We start from the raw sequence: 15,900 nt of genomic DNA, 5'->3' as shown, positions 1-15,900 counted from the left end.
ATGAAGGATGGTATGTAAAAGGATTGTCATATCTCTTAAATAGTCAAGTGTGTGTGTATATATAATATATTAAATATATAAACACAGTATGTTATTATATATGTTTTCTTGATGGCTTTGGAGTAGACTTGTGCATCAACAGATGTTGGGAGTAAACTACAACTGCTTTGTAACTATGGGGACTCCTTGAGGGCAGCTGAGCATTTTCCACATCAATAATGCTATAGCTTGAAAACAATAGCATTTATAGTTATAAGAAATGTAGGCCTAATTTGTTTCCCATGACTTTTTACAAGCTCTAGGAAGCAGGAGGAGTGATTCACAGGCTGTTTCCAAGAGTTTCAAGAAGTGTTGATACCATCAGTAGAGCTTTGGCTCAGTGCCACATATACTGTTCATGCCTAACATCCCCAAAACACACGGAGCCATTTGCACCTGCATGTCATAGTCACAGAACCTGAGTGTACTCAGCACCTCTCTGCTAAGCTTTTTCCACTCCCTACTTGGGACAGGATGAACTTTTCTTGACTCTATATACTAGAATACCACAAAACCTTGAACCACCTGTAAGGTTCCATTTTGTCCCCACTTCCTTCCAGGGCTAATTCCTGTGTATGGAAACTTTAGTTCCTGTGCTAGTATATAGCTGATGGCTTAATAAACAGATCATGCCTTTTTTTAGAGGTGTGCTGGCTTGAGGGTTATAGCCACACACTAAGAGTGTGAAGAATTGAGCTGGACTCGTGATTTCAAGCCCTGGCTTCAACTATTTTTATCAGTAATGAAAAATTAGAGTCACGTAGCAGAGTGGAGCACTGAGAAGGCTGACCACAGAGTAGCAAAATAAAAGGAGGTAGAGGATCAGAAATTCAAGTTGACGAATGCATGCGCTTTGTGCAGGGTTGCAAGAATTTAATGGTGTCCTCACTGAGCATTGAACCCTTGCTGACTACAAAACTGATCTGAGGGGCCTTTCTTCTGATCTACTGGCAATAGAAACCAGTCACCAGACTCTTCTCCTCCACCAGTTGTCCGTAGGGAGAGAGAACCTTGGAAATGAGGTGCTAGTAAGTTGAAAAATTACTCTGACAAGATTGATGGAATCTGGAAAGTATAGGCAACTGACTCATGGGCTGGCTTGCGTGACCTCTTTCTCACCTCAATGATGTCGCCATAGAATCATGCTCTGCTTCACTTACAGAAGTCTAGAGAAATCCAGTACAAAAGTGCATTGCCATTTCCAACAGATGGTGCTGCACGTTGGTCTATTGGCCTGTTTTCTTTTTTTCCACCTACTCTATAGGACTGTGCAGCTCATGAGCTGACATGAGCACTTTTCAAACAGAAAGGAGAGCTGTTCTTGTCATATTTTAAATGAAAATTTCATTAAAAACCAACTACAGGGGAGAAAGCTATACACGTGCTTCCAAGGCACTCTTGTATTTCTCCTATCTTCCTTTCTCTACACCTGGAAAATCCCAGCCCTTTCTTCTCTAAGCTGCACACTTTCCCTGCTGCTTTCCAGTATTATTAAAGCTGTCTTGTGATTCTATCAGAACATCTTTGTCAGTCTTTTTGATGGTATCTTATTCTGAGGAACAACTTACTCTCCCTTTCTACAAGCTGAATGATAGTCACGCTCCCCTCCTCCCACACACACTTCCTTTTGCCCAGTAGCTTTTCAGAGTATGTTTGATTAAATTAATTTATTAAATTGGTAATAAATTTAATCCCTGTAAGTATCTGCTCTTACTCCTTTTTTCTTTTGTCTGTTATAGTTGGAATTGGATTTCAGGGACTTAGAGGCAGTTTGCCATCGGATTGCTAGAAGAACAGTTTTTCTTTCTTACATTTGTCCTAGTTAAAGGGCATTTACTAAAGTTCATACTAAGGTGACAGTGCAGTGGGAATCAAGGGACTATTAAAAAGTTGCTATCTGAGGATCTCCATGTTGTATTCAGCAGCTTCTGCAGTCAGTAGAGGGGTAAGGCAGCTCACCCCTAGAATTATCAAGACATTTTATAGCAGGTTTCTATTACGCTGCTCAGTCACAAGTCTCCATTTCAGCTAGTATGCTGTTTCCTTCACTGCAACCTATTCAGCAGATAACTGATGTAGGCAGAGGCCTCCACTAACTTTCCCTTTTCCCATCATCTCCTAGAGACTGGTTCCCCACTAGGAGGGATTATAGTCTTGGTATCTTTTGATGCAGAGCTCCAACACTGCATCTTTCAAGCTCAATTCTTGTAAGTTACAACTAGAGAAGCACGGTATGCAGTATACATTATCACATAGACTGCAATGTTAGTGAAAAGGGAATCTAAGAGATCATTATTGTGCTTTCCTGCATAAAGAGCAACGGCTCTGGTCATTATTTCTCTGCATGTCTGTCTGTTTAGTGGCCAAGCAGAGACAACACAACAGTCAAAGGATGTTGAGTAACTGTCACTGTTAAATGGAAAAAGAGGCAAGGATAATTTAATCTATTCAGTACACTATTTTACTTGTCAGAAACACTGTGTGTGTTTTATTTGGGTCAGGCATTCCTAAATGGGTGTGCAGCCTGTGGATTACCAACCATCTGATGTTATTCTATAGTACCATTCACACCTTGACTACAAAGTTTTTCTTCACCTAGTTTGTATGGGCACTGCCCTATTCCAGTCCATTCTATGTTACCCCTATAGAAAAGGGGGGGAGGACCCTGAACTTTCACTGCCTTCATTGGAAATTGGATGGTGGGGCAGGGAAACAAATTATTTCCATTTGTTCCAGGCCCAGTTGTTGGTAGATTGTGAATGGTTATAGCTACAGCCAGGTCAGCTCTTAAAAGGAAAACTAGTAATTTAGGTCGAATTGCGACCATCTCATGATGATTGATGTGGGATGAACCAGTATTCCTTGTTTAATGGTTTGAAATTAAACTTCTATCTTCAAATTCTCTGTTTCTTACCCAGCAGTGGATCCACGTAAATCACAGGTTAGCCACCTCCCAAAACACAGTCCTTCAGGAAGCATCAACAGCATAACTCACACGTGATGCACAACTGATTTTAAAGCTGCGGTTCTCAACCCCTCTTCCTTCCTATTCCCTTTGTTTGCCAAAGAAAGGTGGGGCCTGAGCATGTATGTAGAGGGTAATACCTTAAGAAAAAACAAAAGCAGGAAGTTTGAGCCATGACAGTTGATAATAGAGTTCTTGGAATCCATTTCAGTACGTGAATGGTATTGATGACAATGTCATTTGTAGGAAATGTACTTACAAGTTTTCCCAGCACAGGCAGTGTTGATCTCTGCAGAGTCTGAGCATTATGCATATCTTACAGTCTGCTAGCATTTATATAATGCTATGGTCCTTAGTGTTGAAGGAGCTGGCAGAAGAGCTCACCAAGCCCCTTTCCATCATTTACCAGCAGTCCTGGCTAACTGGGGAAGTCCCTGCTGACTGGAGATTAGCGAATGTGACACCCATCTTCAAGAAGGGCCGGAAGGAGGACCCGGGGAACTACAGGCCTGTCAGCCTGACCTCGGTGCCGAGGAAGCTGATGGAGCAGATCATCCTGAGTGCTATCACTCGGCATGTAGAGAATAACCAAGGGATCAAGCCCAGCCAGCATGGGTTCAGGAAAGGCAGGTCCTGCTTGACCAACCTGATCTCCTTCTATGACAAGGTGACCCGCCTAGTGGATGAGGGAAAGGCTGTGGATGTTGTCTATCTAGACTTCTGTAAAGCCTTTGACACAGTCTCCCACAGCATTCTCCTGGAGAAACTGGCTGCTCATGGCTTGGACGGGTGTACTCTTCGCTGGGTAAAGAACTGGCTGGAGGGCCGGGCCCAAAGAGTGGTGGTGAATGGAGTTTACTCCAGTTGGCAGCCGGTCACAAGCGGTGTTCCCCAGGGCTCGGTGTTGGGGCCAGTTCTGTTTAACATCTTTATCAATGATCTGGACGAAGGGATCGAGTGCACCCTCAGTAAGTTTGCAGACGACACCAAGTTGTGTGGGAGTGTTGATCTGCTTGAGGGTAGGCAGGCTCTGCAGAGGGACCTGGACAGGCTGGATGGATGGGCCGAGGTCAACTGTATGAGGTTTAACAAGGCCAAGTGCAAGGTCCTGCACTTGGGCCACAGCAACCCCATGCAACGCTACAGGCTTGGGGAAGAGTGGCTGGAAAGCTGCCTGGCAGAGAAGGACCTGGGGGTGTTTGACAGCCGCCTGAATATGAGCCAGCAGTGTGCCCAGGCAGCCAAGAAAGCCAATGGCATCCTGGCTTGTATCAAAAATAGCGTGGCCAGCAGGACTAGGGAAGTGATTGTGCCCCTGTACTCGGCACTGGTGAGGCCGCACCTCGAATACTGTGTTCAGTTTTGGGCCCCCCACTACAAGAGAGACATTGAGGTGCTGGAGTGTGTCCAGAGAAGGGCAACGAAGCTGGTGAAGGGTCTGGAGCACAAGTCTTATGAGGAGCAGCTGAGGGAACTGGGGTTGTTTAGCCTGGAGAAAAGGAGGCTGAGGGGAGACCTTATCACTCTCTTCAACTACCTGAAAGGAGGTTGTAGAGAGGTGGGGGTCGGTCTCTTCTCCCAGGTAACAAGTGATAGGACAAGAGGAAATGGCCTCAAGTTGAGCCAGGGGAGGTTTAGACTGGATATTAGGAAATTTTTCTTCACCAAGAGGGTTATCAAGCATTGGAACAGCCTGCCCAGGGAAGTGGTTGAGTCGCCATCGCTGGAGGTATTTAAAGGACGTTTGGATGAGGTGCTTAGGGACATGGTGTAGTGGTGGTCTTGGTAGTGTTAGGTTTATGGTTGGACTCGATGATCTTAAAGGTCTTTTCCAACCTATATGATTCTGTGATTCTGTGATATGCAAGAGTCTACTGGGTGTGGGGAGATGACAAGAATTAGCGTACTTGTACTCTTTACAGGAACTTACTAATTTCTTGCATCATACACAGAAGAGGCCTGTCTTCTGAAACACCCCTTTTGTGTTGAAGCACTGTTTATTAACAGGGTTTTTTTTTCAGATACTGTTACAACAGCTGCAGAGCAAGGGCAACGAAGTCTCAGTGTGGCATCACTAATTTCAGTGGTGATGACCCCTGACACTGGGTTTGAATCACAGAATCGTATAGCTTGGAAAAGACCTTTAAGATCATCGAGTCCAACCATAAACCTAACACTACCACGACCACCACTATACCATGTCCCTAAGCACCTCATCCAAACGTCCTTTAAATACCTCCAGGGATGGCGACTCAACCACTTCCCTGGGCAGCCTGTTCCAATGCCTGACAACCCTTTCAGTGAAGAAATTTTTCCTAATATCCAATCTAAACCTCCCCTGGCACAACTTGAGGCCATTTCCTCTTGTCCTATCACTTGTTACCTGGGAGAAGAGACCAACCCCCACCTCTCTACAACCTCCTTTCAGGTAGTTGAAGAGAGCGATAAGGTCTCCCCTCAGCCTCCGCTTCTCCAGGCTAAACAACCCCAGTTCCCTCAGCTGCTCCTCACAAGACTTGTGCTCCAGACCCTTCACCAGCTTTGTTGCCCTTCTTTGGACATGAGTCTCTAGTGAAGGGCCTAAAACTGAACACAGTATTCGAGGTGCGGCCTCACCAGTGCCGAGTACAGGGGGACGATCACTTCCCTAGTCCTGCTGGCCACACTGTTTCTGACACAAGCCAGGATGCTGTTGGCCGCCTTGACCACCTGGGCACACTGCTGGCTCATATTCAGACAGCTGTCAACCAACACACCCAGGTCCTTTTCTGCCTGGCAGCTTTCCAGCTGCTCTTCCCCAAGCCTGTAGGGTTGCATGGGGTTGCTGTGGCCCAAGTGCAGGACCTTGCACTTGGTCTTGTTAAACCTCATACAATTGACCTTGGCCCATTGATCCAGCCTGTCCAGGTCCCTCTGCAGAGCCTGCCTACCCTCCAGCAGATCAACACTCCCACACAACTTGGTGTCATCTGCAAACTTACTGAGGGTGCACTCAATCCCTTCATCCAGATCATTGATAAAGATATTAAACAGAACTGGCCCCGACACAGAGCCCTGGGGAACACCACTTGTGACCGGCTGCCAACTGGATTTAACTCCATTCACCACCACTCTTTGGGCCCAGCCATCCAGCCAGTTCTTTACCCAGCGAAGAGTACACCCGTCCAAGCCATGAGCAGCCAGTTTCTCCAGGAGAATGCTGTGGGAAACCGTATCAAAGGCTTTACTGAAGTCTAGATAGACAACATCCACAGACCTTTCCCTCATCCACTAGGCGGGTCACCTTGTCATAGAAGGAGATCAGGTTGGTCAAGCAGGACCTGCCTTTCCTGAACCCATGCTGGCTGGGCTTGATCCCTTGGTTATTCTCTACATGCCGAGTGATAGCACTCAGGATGATCTGCTCCATCAGCTTCCTCGGCACCGAGGTCAGGCTGACAGGCCTGTAGTTCCCCGGGTCCTCCTTCCGACCCTTCTTGAAGATGGGTGTCACATTCGCTAATCTCCAGTCAGCAGGGACTTCCCCAGTTAGCCAGGACTGCTGGTAAATGATGGAAAGGGGCTTGGTGAGCACATTTGCCAGTTCCTTCAGTACTCTCGGGTGGATCTCATCAGGCCCCATAGACTTGTGAGTGTCTAAGTGGTGCAGCAGGTCACTCACCATTTCCCCCTGGATTATGGGGGCTCCAGTCTGGTCCCCATCCCTATCTTCCAACTCCGGGGGCTGGGTACCCAGAGAACAATTGGCCCTGCTATTAAAGACTGAGGCAAAGAAGGCATTAAGTACCTCAGCCTTTTCCTCATCCTTCGTCACTGTGTTTCCTCCCCCGTCTACTAGGGGCTGGAGATTCTCCTTAGCTCTCCTTTTGCTGCTAATGTATTTGAAGAAGTGTTTTTTGTTGTCTTTTACAGCAGCAGCCAGATTGAGCTCTAGCTCAGCTTTGGCCCTTCTAATTTTCTCCCTGCACAGCCTAATCAGTGGCTACATCAGTGGCTCGAAGAAAATTGTAGATTAGTATTGCTAACTTAGGGTAAGCCATATCAAACTTCCTCTGAGCTACAGTGAGACCTGTAGTACTGCATATGGATACCCAAAGTGCCCAGGCAGGTGTGAGACTCAGGAAGGCCTGGTGTTTCATGAGGAATGGCTGGAGTCACTGCTCATCATCCATCAACACAAGCAGAGGTGTATTTCCCCCTTGCTGTGGTAGAGCTGGTATTTGGCAGCTGGAAGTTGTTCAGCTGGAGCTGTTTCTCACATTTCTCTGTATCTACTTTCCTTTATCCAGTTCCACATTGTCTGGAACAAAACCCCTTCAAATGCCTCTTTTCTGATCCCTAATAGCAAAACTTTCTGAGGTCAGGACTGTTTTTGAGATAATTGGAATACTTATCGGCCTGAAGTTTCAGGTCCTAGTGGGCTGAGTGTCCATGCCTTGGGCGATCACCAAAGTAGAAAAAAAAGATGATGTGTAATCATTTGCATACTCAATGTTGAACTTAATTTTCCAACCCTGTGTGGGTGTATCCACAGTTAAGGAAGAAGGCTTCACATATCAGCTCTGTATATTTGATGTGAAAATCATGGAGACAAAACCCCAGCTTCTCAATGAATTTTTTGTAAGTGTGTACCAAAAAAATATCCATAGCTTTATTTATGTGGGCAAAGAAAGCGTGTTATATAATTCTTTCTCTTTTCCACTAATTTATCTGGAAGCATAGGTGATACGTTTTTCTCGGTTTTCTGATATCTGCAAAAATATGAATGTCATAGTTTGTTTATGATAGCCAGTCACTGTGAAATAACTGTTTCGGAGACTAACTGAATCTTTTGTTTGGGCTTAATCACAAAACCAAGACTGTTGCCAGCCAAATCACTCCACCTTAGAGAAGAAAAATTTGACTCAATAATTATGCCTGTTTTCTCTTTCCCCCAAATAATATCAAGAACAGCTACGGTACAGAATACGTACGAATAACTATAAAACGTGCTATGGAAGTGTTTTATCATCCAAGCAAATGTCTTATAAACATAGCACAAACCTTATTTTAAAAGAAATCCACATAGTGCATGCAAGTTCACAGAAGAAGCACTGCTGTCGAATAACCATGCAGTTATGACTGATTTATATCTGCACATGTGGTATAAGATTAATGTTTCTAACAGTCAGTCTAGACTTTAAATGTTAGTCTGTTTTTCAATTCTTTTTTTCCCTGTTGGTGTCACTCTAGAGCACAACTACAAATACCATTTATTTGAATTTTTTACTTTGTTTCTTAAATGTATTTTCAGAGACAACAGTCTTTGTCAGAAAATAGAAAAAGAGAGCTCTTGGAAAGAACAATTGTGGAACTTGTTGAATTCATTTCTCCTAAAATGCCTAAACCTGGAGAATATGGTGGAAGGACATCAGGTTCAATGGCTTGGCGAATAGCCAGAGGCGAAATTGGTCCAGAGGTATTTAACTTTTGCACTGGTGATCATCTTAGAGGTAGCTAACTAGAGGTTCTATAATTATGGTCTGCAGAGGAATAGCACTTATGGTAGGTAGCCTACAGATTTAGTTCAAACAATGAAACGCAAAAACATTAGGTGCAAGTTTGATGTCAATTCAGTAGAGGTCCATAAGAAATTTTTGAAGATTGATGGTGGTCCATTGATTCTAAAATGTTTGGGAATCCTTGATCTGAAGTGTGTTTTGCTCTTACAAGTTAATAAAAAATATTTCTTTTCCTTTTAATTAGTTACAGTGTGACAGAACTAGAAAGTTTAAGGCAGTTGAAAGCAGTTGGGAAAACTTTTAAAAAATGTTTGTTTATATTATTACTTACTATTGATTAAAGCCTAGAAGTAGGCGTCGACCAACTATTTTTGTTAATAAAACAATGTGGGAGCAATTAGGATTGTGTAAATGGAGCAATCTCTTAAATAATAAGCTCAGTTGATTTTTCATATCAATGTTTTTGACTATTTCCAAAAGCAAGATTTTATTTTTTATTATTTTATGCTAAGATACAGTTTCCGAGAACTATAGCCATATTTAGCTTGAGCCACCATGCAAAGGTGTGACTTAGCCCATCACTTGTTACATCAGGTTTGTAGTGATCCTGTCATATAGGATGACTGACAATCCTAAATAGAACCAGTTAGGTGAAATTAATGAGTTTCATAGGATTGTTTAAGTTTGAGAAACTAAGTTTATTTCAGTTCTCCACAGTTTAGAAGACTTAAGTTCTGCTTTGCTGAAACTCATGAGGAAAATAACAAATCTTTTAAAAAAAAAAAAAGTAATACTGTGAAGTTATGAAGTTCGTACCTTACGTTTTTTGAAGTTGTTTTGTGAACTGTCGTATACAAGCACCTATATATGATAATCACAGAATTACATTTGCTATTCAAAATAACCATTTACTTATTGATTGTACAAGAAATATACTCAACATATAAGTTTTCTATTCCTAACATGTTAATATCTTACTTAAATTTGCTAATATAATGTTACTTTGTTATTAATTTACTTCTAAAAATAATTAAGTGTAAATTTAAAAAATAAATTTACTGCTCCCCTCTGGAAAAGGTTCTATTGTAGGAAACTGGTTTAAAAATTTTGCTTTGCAGAAATGCTTTTGTCCATGACCTCTCTTAAAATTACATTTTTTTCAATTGGCAGCAAAACTGAATTGGGAAACCATCGCATGCTGTTTAAAAGTCACATAGTCTTACTGAAATGTATTGGGGAATGAAGGTGCTTGTGATTTTTGCCTTTTTCAGAAAAGAAAAGAAGTAATTTTTATTCCCTCTGAAAAAGAGAAGACATCTAAACTCTTTCACCTCATCTACAATATAGTAGAAGATAGTTATACACGGATTTCCAATAATAATGAAAAAATAAGTGGCTGGGAAACAGGTGTTTGGAAGGCAGAGTCTATTTGGAGAAAGGTTGAAACAGATTGGAAAATGGTAAGAATAACAATTATTAAAAGCGTAAAATCTACCATAAAAGTATGATAACTGATAAAATAGAAAACCCTTGCCAATGTTTGGCATCAAAACCTCTCTTGGTGCCCATAGAATTTAGCTGATGTTAGTAAATGTTACTGTTAAGCTTCAAGTAAGATTGTCAGATGATTTAAGAAATTGGAAATAAATTTAGCTTTTCTTTCAGGAAGGATGACTGAATTCTCTGCAGGTAGGTAAAATCCTTGCTAAATCACCAAATTTTAAAAAAAACTTCCTTTGTATGCTTTTGGGCAAACTCACAGTACTGTTTTACTGAAAAGCAATACTTCTCTCAAAAAACCACTTTTTTAGGTTTTTTTTTTGTTGTGGGTTTTTTTGTTTTGTTTTGGAGAACAGCTTTATAGTGTATCATATCTCTTTGATACACATCCAAAGGAAGAAATTGTCATCCTAAATATTACAGTTCCATCTGCGAGAAGGCAAAAACCTGTCAGTTATCCAGATTATTGTATACCCTGCCCAGACTCCTTCCCATCTGTCAGGACACTGAGCAGCAGAAGAGTCATATGCTCTAAATCGAAGAAGAGGAGAACTGATGCCTGTAAGATGGGAAGGGGTCATTTACTAGCAAACAGCTTTTCCCACAACAGCTACCAACTGTGGAACTGAGCATTCCTGTCAGGGACTATAGCATGTTATTGCTTTGTTCCCCTCTCATTTTACTAGTCTGAAAGGTCTCTGGCCAGACATTCTTCTAGCTTAGGCAATGGTTTGCTTCCCATTGATGAAAAACGGAGCTAAGTATATAACTGTCTTCTGAGGTTTTCTGTGCTGGGTCTATACATAACTGACTTGCAAAATGCAATGGGGGAATAGCTTGAAAAAGTTATTCTACATAAAAGAGAAGGAATAAGGGAAGAAACTGGAGAATAATATAAAAGATGTTACAACAGGGTAGGCTAATAGGAACAGAGAAGTAACAAAAAGTCAGAATAAGGGACAACTGTTCTCTGCTTTCCTAGGATCTGCTAAAAATCTGATAGCACATTTATATCTTGAAGTCTCCAATGATCCATCATCCTCACTTTTGCAAGAAACATACTGTCTTTGCACTGAAACCAATTAAGAGTTTGCTGTTCTGCTCAGCTCTACTAATCAGATAAAACAGGGAGGGACCCATCTATAAGACCAGGCAGAAAGACTTTACCCTTGTATTCATACCCTTGTATGTCAGCACCTCTGTTTTTCTAGATAAAGGATGAGAGGGTGGCCTTGAGAAATTAGGAGCTACAGATCCAGGTATATATCAGGCTTGTGGGTAAGGCATGTTAGTTCTACAGGAATAGCATCTTCCAGAATGTCTGTGTATGAATCTAAAATGACTTTTCATTGAGGGATGTTTGTATTATGGGAGACAGCAGAGGGAAAGGTTGTTTGGAGTTTGCATATTCTTTTTGTAATGCCTCTAGTAGATCTGCAAGGTACGGATTTGGAGTTTGATTCAACAGCTGTCCAAGAAACTTAGCAGCCAAAGGAGCATTCACAGAAATATTTTGTTTATCATTTAGTATGTGATGAATGGAAAAGAATTTAAACTAAAAAGCCACAGTAGAGGTAACTACAGGTATTAGCCCAGGAGTAACAGAAAAGAACCATCAGTTATGTACTCCGTCTTTTCAATGTGTGATCAAAATGATTCAGATAGGTGATCATCTTGGCCAATCTGATAGTGGCCATCTCCATCGTATTTGTGCATTTTCTTGCTACTCAGTGTCACTTGACTTTATGGTGCAAAACTCAAACGGGTACAAAACACAAATTTAATCAGATTACCCAGAGATAACTTGGCATCCAGGGCTCAAACAAGCAGACCACAGTAGGTGATAATAAAAAGGTAAGAACTTGTAGATCTGAAATCCATGGGTTTATAAAAGCTTCTTTTCCAGAAGAATTGCTCCGGTGGAAGGGAATTTGAATGAGTCTTTCCACCGCCCCACCCCAAATTCAGACTTTTTTCAAATAATACTGGAAAAAGAATAGCCAGGTGTGAAAGGTAGAGGACAGTTTAAAAGACACAAAAGGAAACTTTTAACTTCTCTTTTTCTGATTAAATGCTTGGATACTACAATGGATGATGAGATGGGCTAATGCTATAATTTTTATCCCTAAAAGCCTAGGTTTAGTGCACCTCAACCAAGTGGTAATTAATGGAGTGTTTTGGCTTCCTTTCTCAAATACAGCAATTCAGTAGGATCTGATCAAGGGAAATCTCTTGCTAGAACTAGCTGAGGTACTTCAAAAATTGTGTGGAGATCAGCACTTTCATGAACATTAAGATTATATTTGCATGAAAGCAGGTTAAATTGTTACGTTTTCATAGGTAACTTTCAGTGTAACACCTCACATCTTTGGGGTTTTTTAGCTTTCTTAAACATGAGAATTAACATTTTTATGCCTGGTGCATAGTAACACTAAAATTCTGTTTTATAGCCTGTCAATGACATTTCTATATTCAGGTGGGATCTTTAGTAAAACATACTACTGTGTTTTATTATCATTTCATTAAGGGTTGTTTTTTCCAGATTAAAAACTGAAGAGCTATCTAAGTCCATTCAGTTATGACATTTATCAGAAGCCTGAACATGACAGAATTTTGATAAGTTTTCTTAACTAAGGATTCTGAAAGGATCATGACAGTTTTGACTCTTTAATCTGTAATGTCTGTTATCTTGGTTTGCTGATAATAGATGCTAGACTTGAAAGGATCATCAGATGCTATTACAAAATTTTTATGAGGGTTCATAGTAACTTTAATGGATGTTAACATATAAGCTTGACTGTTCAGCCAGGTGAAGTTTAGAACAGCATTGGGACTACATTAAATTATGCAAATCTCTCACAGTTCACATAATGTTAATACAGGATTTATATACAGCTAGCATGTATGATTTGCTTTAACGAAGACATGTCAAGTCCTAGGAGAATTGGTGTGTAGCCAGCAGCCACATCTGAAGAATCCAAAATACTGATTATAGAGTTTCCTTCATTAGCAATACTGAACAACCAAAGTGAAACCGTGTGTGGGCCTGTGCATTTATATAAAAAACAGAAGTCTGGTTTTTGGTTTTTTTTAAATAATAAACGTAGGTATTTTTGTGGCTTAAAGTTTACCAAGCATGTTGAAATAGATTAGCGTTCCCTAGTGAAGGACTATGAACAAGTACAAATACCTAACTGTGGAATAGGCTTAAGGATTCAGAATGAGATTATATACAAAACTGTACTATGTACAGTTCTGAGGTTCCGAGGCTTCATAAAGAATGAAAGTGTGTTATCTTAAAATTTTATGTCCTTGTTACAACGATTAATCAGATGAGTGATGATCATCTCAGTTTTTGACATGCTGACTATGTCTTCTTTCTGTTCAGGTTTATTTAGCCCGAAAAGAGGGGTCATCCTCTGCTTCCATCAGCTGGAAGTTTGAGTGCAAGTCAGTCGGTCTGAAAATAGATAACATTTCAATCAGGGCAAGCAGTCAGACATTTCAGAGTGGAAGAGTAAAGTGGAGACTTTGCTCTCCAACAGCAGAAATTGCTCTGATAGGAGGTAAGTGTGGAATTTAAATAATGAATTATATCACGCAGCAAAGGTGTAACTGGAAATAAATAGTTTCTATGGAGAGAGCACTGTGCAAATACTAAAAATGAAATGCAAATGCATTTTGACTTTTTCAACTTGGTCTGTCTTAGCAAGGTCAAGAAAATACTGTGCATTTAATCAAAATTGGTATAAAAAACTGGTACAAAGCCCAGTTTTATTAATATACACAGCCCTACCTGCAACAGAGCAGGGTTAGCAAGAACACAGAGTGGGTACAAGATACTTGTGTGTTTTACAAGGAAGGATAGATGCTTCTATGTGCAGTGGCTTCAATCTTGACTAGGTCCTCTGAGCATGAGCACTAAATGAATATTAACTAAAAATTTGCAGCTGGGGGTTTTTTCTGCCACTGATTGACAGATGAATTTGGATAGTTGCAACTGAGATCCTTAAACATTCCTTACAAGTTACCCTTTTTAACATGCATTCTAGCATTATATTCTGTCTGGAGCAGTGGTTTACTGAATTGTTTATCTTTTCCTCCAATAGATAAAAATCTTTGCTCCTATTCAGATTTTTCTGGTGCAACGGAAGTTATGTTGGGAGCAATTCTAAATGGAGGGGATGGTGAAGCTGCATGGCAGCACACACAGCTGTTTAGAGACAGCTTAACAGGATGTGGAGAAAATTGCTTGGAGATAATTATAAAACTCAGTGACCTCTGAGAACCTGAACTGAAGAGATGTTCTTTGGATTCCTTGAAGACTTTATACCATGGATACAACATGAAGATTTGGTTGGCAGTTCCTGTTCATCCTGCTGGCAGCTTATTTCCTGTTTCACTGCTTGCGTTTAGCCAACTTGAAACTGCACGGGTATTGAATAGGTAAACATCACAATGAAAACCTCTTCGCTTTAAAAACAAACACCAAAATTAAGGGATCGAACCATTAAATGCTCTTTTCTTAAACTTTATGATGAAAAGGAAACATTTTTTAGGAAGCAAAACATGATCATAAGAGCACAGAGCAATTGTAATCGATTTTAATTTGGAGTTTTGGGGTTGGCTTGCTGGGTTGTTTTTTTTCTTTTTTTATAATTTACTCCTTGGAAAACAGTTTGAATTCCATTTTCCTATTACAACAGATGTTTGTGATGATTTTAAAGTATTTTAAAGAATAATCAAAGACTTAGACATTTTAAGAGAAAAATATGATTTTAGGTAATAGCCAGAAGAGCTGAAATTAAGATAAATGTTGAAGCAATCTTAAAATGATCTTGTTATATATCTAAGTATTAAACTTGCATTTAATACCTAGAAATGTTTGGAAATATGATGGTGTGCTAGGAAAATAAACTAATTTTGAAAGACGTGTTCATTATGTACCTAAAATTGTCATGGCCTGTGATATGAAATCAAAACTTTAGACTGAGTGAGAACATGAGAATTTTTTTTCTATGAAAAAATAGACTATTCTTTATAAATACTTTTTAATTATATAAATTCAAATTTTCCCACTTTTAAAAAGATTTATTAAGCGTATAGGTTGAAATTACTTTTTAAGCTATTGTCTTGAGTTGCTTTGAATGCTTTTCTGAAATCTGATGTAAAAGTATATACAGCTTTTCTGTTCCTTAAAGCAGCTTTTAAATTTCTTTGCATTGAGTATAATAAAAACTGCTACCCAGGAGATATCAGATGTAGCAGTGCTGTGAATGAAGTGAATGTTCAGATTAGATAGTCTTTATTGGAGAATTTGAGGAGGGGTATGGCTGGATTGTACAAGAAATTTTCTATTATTGGACTATAATGCAAAGTTCAAACTATAGTTTTATTTTAAGATAAGTGAAAATTAGGGGTGAAAATTAAGTGAAAATATAAGTGAAAATCATCAAGATCAGTGTTTTTAAAGCTTTTTGTTCCTTTTTTCTGACCCTTTCAACCACTGTATTGATTTGAAATTATTGTCAAAAATAATTTACATTGAAATAAATGTTTGCTGACTTTTCAGCAAATCTAAGGAAATATGACTATTCAGATTTTATTAGGAATCTGCATACGCACAATGAGTGTAGGCATCGAAATTACACTGCAGACATCTTAAAAAGTAGTAGATTATGGCAGCTCAAGAGTGACAGAGTGATGTATGATAGATTTTATACTTTGCTTCAGAATGCAAATTCACTGTTTATGAGGGGGATTAGAAAGAGGTAGTCTCAGTCCCTTAATACAGAACAACATAGTGACAGGGAACTGTATGGAAGGGTGTTCATCTACACTTGACTAATGCAAATTTGCCAGTCTCCCTGTTCAGAACTCCTCCTGTATTTAGTT

General features: G+C 40.1%; 1 protein-coding gene across 1 annotated transcript in view; it reads left to right on the top strand.

Moving 5' to 3' along the window:
* Nucleotides 1-15,900, top strand: part of NGLY1 (N-glycanase 1) — a 29,225-nt gene extending 13,325 nt beyond the window's left edge. Inside the window, exons 9-12 of the mRNA XM_075493175.1 lie at nucleotides 8,298-8,462; nucleotides 9,777-9,965; nucleotides 13,394-13,571; nucleotides 14,115-15,900. Of these exons, the coding sequence (XP_075349290.1) occupies nucleotides 8,298-8,462; nucleotides 9,777-9,965; nucleotides 13,394-13,571; nucleotides 14,115-14,290 (708 nt within the window). The 3' untranslated portion in view covers nucleotides 14,291-15,900. The remainder of the gene's footprint in view (nucleotides 1-8,297; nucleotides 8,463-9,776; nucleotides 9,966-13,393; nucleotides 13,572-14,114) is intronic.

The sequence above is a fragment of the Mycteria americana genome, chromosome 2 (assembly GCF_035582795.1).
Source record: "Mycteria americana isolate JAX WOST 10 ecotype Jacksonville Zoo and Gardens chromosome 2, USCA_MyAme_1.0, whole genome shotgun sequence".
NCBI lineage: Eukaryota > Metazoa > Chordata > Aves > Ciconiiformes > Ciconiidae > Mycteria > Mycteria americana.
Note: the sequence above shows the minus strand (reverse complement) of the source record. Positions and strands in the feature narration are given on the sequence as shown.